Source organism: Oncorhynchus clarkii, chromosome 2 (genome assembly GCF_045791955.1).
Source record: "Oncorhynchus clarkii lewisi isolate Uvic-CL-2024 chromosome 2, UVic_Ocla_1.0, whole genome shotgun sequence".
NCBI lineage: Eukaryota > Metazoa > Chordata > Actinopteri > Salmoniformes > Salmonidae > Oncorhynchus > Oncorhynchus clarkii.
In genome coordinates, this window is record NC_092148.1 from 5016196 (window position 1) to 5025854 (window position 9659).

General features: G+C 37.6%; 1 protein-coding gene across 2 annotated transcripts in view; it reads left to right on the forward strand.

Moving 5' to 3' along the window:
* Positions 1–1264: 1264 nt before the first annotated feature.
* The window catches only part of LOC139378816 (pleckstrin homology domain-containing family G member 4B-like), a 37342-nt gene continuing 28947 nt past the window's right edge, over positions 1265–9659 (forward strand). For both annotated transcript variants that reach the window (XM_071121349.1, XM_071121341.1), the window contains exons 1-3: positions 1265–1464; positions 2230–2353; positions 3101–3194. In XM_071121349.1, the coding sequence (XP_070977450.1) occupies positions 1293–1464; positions 2230–2353; positions 3101–3194 (390 nt within the window). In that variant the 5' untranslated portion in view covers positions 1265–1292. The remainder of the gene's footprint in view (positions 1465–2229; positions 2354–3100; positions 3195–9659) is intronic.

Here is a 9659-nt window from a genome sequence, read left to right on the forward strand (position 1 = left end):
CCCAGATCTGGGCTGTATATGCTGAGTGTGAGAGCTGCCAGCCTTGTAGCCAGCCTGTAGCCAGCCCCAGCCAGAGGGATAGGAGAAAGGGAGAACGTGTGTAAGCTATAACAGTGGTTGGTACCAGTCGGGAACGTCAGGAGCTACATTCCTGTTAGTGGGGCGTTGGGAGTCTGTCTGTGATCCAGAGTTTTATTTTATAGTAGCTGACAGACCTGGGTTCAAATACTATTTGAAATCATTTCACGTATTTTAGCTGGGCTTGACTGAGTTTGCCTAGTGCAAGGGAACCAGTAGAATAGTCCCCGCCCATCTGGCACTCCAGGCAGACTAAAGCAAATGCTAAAAGTATTTGAAAGATTTCAGTTAGTATTTGAACCCAGGCCTGGTATCAGTGAGTCAGACGGAACACCTGGTCTCTGCAGTGACTCAGTCTGGAAGAGCAGTCCCTGATTATACATCCCCCCTCTCTATTTCGCTTTCTCTCTCTCCCTCTCTCTCTCTCTCTTTCTCTCTCTCTTCCTCTCTCTCTCTCTCCCTCTCTCTCTCGCTCCTCTCTCTCTCTCTCCCTCTCTCTCTCTTTCTCTCTCTCTTCCTCTCTCTCTCCCTCTCTCTCTCTCGCTCCTCTCTCTCTCTCTCTCTCTCTCTCTCGCTCTCTCTCTCCTCTCTCCCTCTCTCCCTCTCTCTCTTCCTCTCTCTCTTCATCTCTCTCTCGCTCTCCCTCTCTCTCACTCCTCACCCTCTCTCCTCTCTCTCTCGCTCTCGCTCTCTCCCTCTCGCTCTCTCCCCCTCTCGCTCTCTTACTCTCTCTCCTCTCGCTCTCTCTCTCTCTCGATCCCTCCCTTCCTTCCCTCATTCCCTTCTCTCCCTCTATCTATCTACCCCTGTAGGTGTTTTTTAAAACCTTTTTCTGGTTGATTCCTAATTAAAGTAGGTTGAATGATGTTTATAGTGGTTTTAGGTTTATGATGTAAGAGATGTACACATTGAGGTGAAATGATGACCTCTTTCTGTGGTCATTTTGTTGAACAATAAATAGAGTGATTATAATGAATCGGTATTCAGACAGGGATTTTTATTCCACAGTTTGAACAATAGACACTAACATCAGCACAGGTGCTGAACTTATACCATTTTTAACATCAGCATACTGTCTGAAATTATACAATTTTTAACAGCAGCATACTGTCTGAAATTATAAAATTTTTAACATCGGCATACTGTCTGAAATGATAGAATTTTTGTCTTGGTTCTCTTTAGCGATCCATGAAGGTGGCACCAGCACTAACCCCATGCGGCACAGTCAGGATGGAGCACAGTCACACCATCACCCCCCCAAACCTTCTAATGAAGTCCTCATCCAGCTGGCCCCAGCCCCAGGGTCACCCCCTAACTGTCACCTCCCCAACCTGGTGTCAGAGGTCAACCCAGAACTACTGGCCTCTGGGGCCATCATCTTACCTGGTAGGTGACACACACTTACCTGGTAGGTGACACACACACACACACACTGGCCTCTGGTGCCATCATACTGTATGAAGTGTTTACTCCCATGTGACATATGAAGTGTTTACTCCCATGTGACATATGAAGTGTTTACTCCCATGTGACATATGAAATGTTTACTCCCATGTGACATATGAAGTGTTTACTCCCATGTGACATATGAAATGTTTACTCCCATGTGACATATGAAATGTTCACTCCCATGTGACATATGAAGTGTTTACTCCCATGTGACATATGAAGTGTTTACTCCCATGTGACATATGAAGTGTTTACTCCCATGTGACATATGAAGTGTTTACTCCCATGTGACATATGAAGTGTTTACTCCCATGTGACACATGAAGCTTGGGGCGCATGTTCTCAGTAGGAGTGGGAATGTTCTATGTAGAATAATAGGAGCCTATTAAATGACTTAGACTGGATCAGATGTGTGTAAGAGGAGATGCCATCCTGAACTAAAGCAGTATGTTGAGCTGTGCTGTGGGGCCTGGGATGACGACAAACACTTAACAACAGACAGGTCACTTTCTCTACGTCCCAAATAGCAACCTACAGTATTCCCTTTGTAGTGCACTACTTTTGAACAGGGCCCACAGGACTTTGGTCAAAATGTAGCGCACTACTTTATATAGAGATTAGGGTACCATTTGGGAAGCACCCATAAGGTCTACTTGACTATGAGTGAGCGCTGACCCCCCCCCCCCCCCCCCTCTCTTCCAGGTAACAGAGACCTCAGCGGGCGGGCGGTGCTGCAGGTGTGCACGCGGGGGAGGGTGTGGGCTGGGGAGAGCTGCACGGCCAAAGACCTCACCTGTCTCCTGGGTTACTACTATTCAACACTCAGGTCAGTCAGTCAACCAGCCGCACTCCGGTTTCATCTGCTGAAACCCCGTCCAGGCTTTAGTTACTAGATGGTGTTCCTTTTAAGGGGGCATTCTGGGATTCAAACAATAACAAAGTAGGCACCTCAACACTTTTTGGGAAACAGCTGAGAAATGGGTCTGGAGCCACTAGTATAGTACTGTAGTAATGTGGTAGTATAGTACTATAGTAATGCTATAGCATAGTACTGTAGTAATGTTTAGTATAGTACTGTAGCAATGTTATAGTATAGTACTGTAGTAATGATATAGTATAGTACTGTAGTAATGTTATAGTATTGTACTGTAGTAATGTTATAGTATAGTACTATAGTAATGTTATAGTATAGTACTATAGTAATGTTATAGCATAGTACTGTAGCAATGTTATAGCATAGTACTGTAGTAATGATATAGTATAGTACTGTAGTAATGTTATAGTATTGTACTGTAGTAATGTTATAGTATAGTACTATAGTAATGTTATAGTATAGTACTGTTGTAATGCTTTAGTATAGTACTATAGTAATGTTATAGTATAGCGTAACCACTCTCATAATGGGGCTATACATATATATATTATTTAACCCTTATTTTACCAGGTCATTTGACTGAGAACACATTCTGATGTACAGCAACAACCTGTGGAATAGTTACAGGGGAGAGGAGAGATGACGCAAGGACTAACCAATTCACAAGATCACCCTGATGGGTTTTGTTTCTGGTTTCAGGAGCGAGAGGCGTGACCAAGGCCTTACGGTGCTAGTGGACACCAGGAGACAGCAGCCCAGTCCTGCTCTGTTCTCATCTCTGTCTGGACTGCAGGTGAGAGCTTTCTAATGACAATAATATTACCTGCATCCCGAATGGAACCCTATTCTATCTACAGTGTAGTGCACTACTTTTGACCATAGGACCCATAGGGCTCTGGTCAAAAGTAGTGCACTATAATATAGGGATTAACATGCTATTTGGGACTCAATCATCTCTGTCTGAACTCCAGGTATGAGCTTTCAACGGAAAATAACATGTCATCACAACCACGTCCCACATGACCGATCCTCAGGCGGCTTCTTTACGTCCTCTGATTCTTAACAATGTTTTCATGGTGTTAAGAAATGTTATTTCACTGTCACTACACTCTAGTATAGTACAATAGCAATGTTATAGTATAGTACCGCAGTAATGTTATAGTATAGTACCGTAGTAATGTTATAGTATAGTACTGCAGTAATGCCATAGTATAGTACTGTGGTCATGTTGTAGTATAGTACTGCAGTAATGTTATAGTATAGTACTGCAGCAATGTTATAGTATAGTACTGTAGTGATGTTATAGCATGGTACTGTGGTAATGTTGTAGTATAGTATGGCAGAAATTATAGTATAGTACTGTAGTGATGTTATAGCATGGTACTGTAGTCATGTTGTAGTATAGTATGGCAGAAATTATAGTATAGTACTGCAGAAATGTTATAGTATAGTACTGTAGTGATGTTATAGCATGGTACTGTGGTAATGTTGTAGTATAGTATGGCAGAAATTATAGTATAGTACTGCAGAAATTTTATAGTATAGTACTGTGGTAATGATATAGTATAGTACTGCGGTAATGATATAGTATAGTACTATAGTAATGTTATAGTTTAGTACCGCAGCAATGTCGTAGTATAGTACTGCAGTAATGTTATGGTATAGTACTGCAGTAATGAGATAGTGTAGTACTGCGGTAATGATATAGTATAGTATCACAGTAATGTTATAGTATAGTACTGTAGTAATGGTATGGTATAGTACTGCAGTAATGTTAAAGTATAGTACTGTGGTAATGAGATAGTATAGTACTGCAGTAATGTTATAGTATAGTACTGTGGTAATGTTAAAGTATAGTGCTGCAGTAATGTATAATGTATATATGTATAATGTATAGTAATGTATAGTACTGCAGTCATGTTAAAGTATAGTATTGTAGTAATGTTGTAGTATAGTACTATGGCAATGTTCTTGTACAGTACTATAGCAATGCTCTAGTATAGTACTATAGTAATGGTCGAATGTTCTAGTATAGTACTGTAGTAATGCTATAGCATTAGTACTATAGGAATTTTTATTTTATTTTTTTATTTTACCTTTATTTAACCAGGCAAGTCAGTTAAGAACAAATTCTTATTTTCAATGACGGCCTGGGAACAGTGGGTTAACTGCCTGTTCAGGGGCAGAACGACAGATTTCTACCTTGTCAGCTCGGGGGTTTGAACTCGCAACCTTCCGGTTACTAGTCCAACGCTCTAACCACTAGGCTACCCTGCCGCCCCTATGTTATAGTATAATACTATAGTAATTTTATAGTGTAGTACTATAGTAATGGCATGGTATAGTACTATAGTAATGTTATAGGATAGTACTATAGTAATGTTATAGTGTAGTACTATAGTAATGCTATGGTATAGTACTATAGTAATGTTATAGTATAGTACTATAGTAATGTTATAGTATAGTAATGTGGTAATGTTATAGTATAGTACTGTGGTAATGTTATAGTATAGTACTATAGTATTGTTATAGTATAGTACTATGAAAATGTTATAGTATAGCACTATAGTAATGTTATAGTGTAGTACTATAGTAATGATATGGTATAGTACTATAGTAATGTTATAGTATAGTACTATAGTAATGTTATAGTATAGTACTATAGTAATGGTATAGTATAGTACTATAGTAATGTTATAGTATAGTACTATACTAATGGTATGGTACAGTACTATAGTAATGTTATAGTACAGTACTATAGTAATGTTATAGTATAGTACTATAGTACTGTTATAGTATAGTACTATAGTAATGTTATAGTATAGTACTATAGTAATGTTATAGTATAGTACTATATTAATGTTATAGTATAGTACTATAGTACTGTTATAGTATAATACTATAGTAATGGTATGGTACAGTACTATCATAATGTTATAGTATAGTACTATAGTGCCGGTATAGTATAGTACTATAGTAATGTTATGGTATAGTACTATAGTAATGTAATGTTATAGTATAGTACTATAGTAATGTTATAGTATAGTACTATAGTAATGTTATAGTATAGTACTATAGTAATGTTATAGCATAGTGCTATAGCAATGTTATAGTATAGTACTATAGTAATGTAATGTTATAGTATAGTACTATAGTAATGTTATAGTATAGTACTATAGTAATGTTATGGTATAGTACTATAGTAATGTACTGTTATAGTATAGTACTATAGTAATGTTATAGTATAGTACTGTAGTTGGCACAGCACATATTTCTTCTTTACTCTTGTTTTTCTGTCCCTTTCTTGGTCTGGAGAAGGTTGATTTCTGGAGAAGGTTGATTTCTGGAGAAGGTTGATTTCTGGAGAGGCACTTTGATTTCTGTGTAGTGACTTGGTCCATCACATTTCACATGCAGAAAGGCTGGGCTTCAGGGCTAGTGGGGAAGACCTGTTCTTACTTGTCTGTTCACACACACACACAGACATGCACATACTCCTTTGCCAAAAAAGCACTTGTCAAATGTGCGGTTTTACATGTAAGAAAACTCCAATGTTTGTAAAAAAAGTAAATGTAAACAAACACTGTGTAGCCTCAAAACATGGTTACAACTATTTGGCATCATAGGTGGTCAGTCTTTGCATCCATAGCATAGTCTATGGATTTGAGAGTGGTTGCATTTCTCCAGACCCATCCCTCAACTTTTTACTGTGGCGGTGAGAACACTGTTAGTGATTAAATTAAAGATGGCCGCTTTAAGCACATTTCATAGAGTTATAGTGTTATTATGTGGTGCAGTCCTTCAGTTAGAGTTACTTTAGAAGCAAAACTTCTGAAGTTGAGAACATAATTATTAGTATTCCAAACAAAAAGAATGATGTTGAAAACAAAACTAAAACCCCAAGGTATTGATGGCAAAACTAAAACCCCAAGGTATTGATGACAAAACTAAAACCCCAAGGTATTGATGTCAAAACTAAAACCCCAAGGTATTGATGACAAAACTAAAACCCCAAGGTATTGATGACAAAACTAAAACCCCAAGGTATTGATGACAAAACTAAAACCCCAAGGTATTGATGACAAAACTAAAACCCCAAGGTATTGATGACAAAACTAAAACCCCAAGGTATTGATGACAAAACTAAAACCCCAAGGTATTGATGTCAAAACTAAAACTCCAAGGTATTGATGACAAAACTAAAACCCCAAGGTATTGATGACAAAACTAAAACCCCAAGGTATTGATGACAAAACTAAAACCTCAAGGTATTCATGTCAAAACTAAAACCCCAAGGTATTGATGACAAAACTAAAACCCCAAGGTATTGATGGCAAAACTAAAACCCCAAGGTATTGATGACAAAACTAAAACCCCAAGGTATTGATGACAAAACTAAAACTCCAAGGTATTGATGACAAAACTAAAACCCCAAGGTATTGATGACAAAACTAAAACCCCAAGGTATTGATGACAAAACTAAAACCCCAAGGTATTGATGACAAAACTAAAACCCCAAGGTATTGATGACAAAACTAAAACCCCAAGGTATTGATGACAAAACTAAAACCCCAAGGTATTGATGACAAAACTAAAACCCCAAGGTATTGATGACAAAACTAAAACCCCAAGGTATTGATGACAAAACTAAAACCCCAAGGTATTGATGACAAAACTAAAACCCCAAGGTATTGATGACAAAACTAAAACCCCAAGGTATTGATGTCAAAACTAAAACTCCAAGGTATTGATGACAAAACTAAAACCCCAAGGTATTGATGACAAAACTAAAACCCCAAGGTATTGATGACAAAACTAAAACCCCAAGGTATTCATGTCAAAACTAAAACCCCAAGGTATTGATGACAAAACTAAAACCCCAAGGTATTGATGGCAAAACTAAAACCCCAAGGTATTGATGACAAAACTAAAACCCCAAGGTATTGATGACAAAACTAAAACTCCAAGGTATTGATGACAAAACTAAAACCCCAAGGTATTGATGACAAAACTAAAACCCCAAGGTATTGATGACAAAACTAAAACCCCAAGGTATTGATGACAAAACTAAAACCCCAAGGTATTGATGACAAAACTAAAACCCCAAGGTATTGATGACAAAACTAAAACCCCAAGGTATTGATGACAAAACTAAAACCCCAAGGTATTGATGACAAAACTAAAACCCCAAGGTATTGATGACAAAACTAAAACTCCAAGGTATTGATGACAAAACTAAAACCCCAAGGTATTGATGACAAAACTAAAACCCCAAGGTATTGATGGCAAAACTAAAACTCCAAGGTATTGATGGCAAAACTAAAACTCCAAGGTATTGATGACAAAACTAAAACCCCAAGGTATTGATGGCAAAACTAAAACCCCAAGGTATTGATGACAAAACTAAAACTCCAAGGTATTGATGACAAAACTAAAACCCCAAGGTATTGATGGCAAAACTAAAACCCCAAGGTATTGATGACAAAACTAAAACCCCAAGGTATTGATGGCAAAACTAAAACCCCAAGGTATTGATGACAAAACTAAAACCCCAAGGTATTGATGACAAAACTAAAACCCCAAGGTATTGATGACAAAACTAAAACCCCAAGGTATTGATGACAAAACTAAAACCCCAAGGTATTGATGTCAAAACTAAAACTCCAAGGTATTGATGACAAAACTAAAACCCCAAGGTATTGATGACAAAACTAAAACCCCAAGGTATTGATGACAAAACTAAAACCCCAAGGTATTCATGTCAAAACTAAAACCCCAAGGTATTGATGACAAAACTAAAACCCCAAGGTATTGATGGCAAAACTAAAACCCCAAGGTATTGATGACAAAACTAAAACCCCAAGGTATTGATGACAAAACTAAAACTCCAAGGTATTGATGACAAAACTAAAACCCCAAGGTATTGATGACAAAACTAAAACCCCAAGGTATTGATGACAAAACTAAAACCCCAAGGTATTGATGACAAAACTAAAACCCCAAGGTATTGATGACAAAACTAAAACCCCAAGGTATTGATGACAAAACTAAAACCCCAAGGTATTGATGACAAAACTAAAACCCCAAGGTATTGATGACAAAACTAAAACCCCAAGGTATTGATGACAAAACTAAAACTCCAAGGTATTGATGACAAAACTAAAACCCCAAGGTATTGATGACAAAACTAAAACCCCAAGGTATTGATGGCAAAACTAAAACTCCAAGGTATTGATGGCAAAACTAAAACTCCAAGGTATTGATGACAAAACTAAAACCCCAAGGTATTGATGGCAAAACTAAAACCCCAAGGTATTGATGACAAAACTAAAACTCCAAGGTATTGATGACAAAACTAAAACCCCAAGGTATTGATGGCAAAACTAAAACCCCAAGGTATTGATGACAAAACTAAAACCCCAAGGTATTGATGGCAAAACTAAAACCCCAAGGTATTGATGACAAAACTAAAACTCCAAGGTATTGATGGCAAAACTAAAACCCCAAGGTATTGATGACAAAACTAAAACCCCAAGGTATTGATGACAAAACTAAAACCCCAAGGTATTGATGACAAAACTAAAACTCCAAGGTATTGATGGCAAAACTAAAACCCCAAGGTATTGATGGCAAAACTAAAACCCCAAGGTATTGATGACAAAACTAAAACTCCAAGGTATTGATGGCAAAACTAAAACCCCAAGGTATTGATGGCAAAACTAAAACCCCAAGGTATTGATGACAAAACTAAAACCCCAAGGTATTGATGACAAAACTTAAACTCCAAGGTATTGATGACAAAACTAAAACTCCAAGGTATTGATGACAAAACTAAAACCCCAAGGTATTGATGACAAAACTAAAACCCCAAGGTATTGATGACAAAACTAAAACCCCAAGGTATTGATGACAAAACTAAAACCCCAAGGTATTGATGACAAAACTAAAACCCCAAGGTATTGATGACAAAACTAAAACCCCAAGGTATTGATGACAAAACTAAAACTCCAAGGTATTGATGACAAAACTAAAACCCCAAGGTATTGATGACAAAACTAAAACCCCAAGGTATTGATGGCAAAACTAAAACTCCAAGGTATTGATGGCAAAACTAAAACTCCAAGGTATTGATGACAAAACTAAAACCCCAAGGTATTGATGGCAAAACTAAAACCCCAAGGTATTGATGACAAAACTAAAACTCCGAGGTATTGATGACAAAACTAAAACCCCAAGGTATTGATGGCAAAACTAAAAC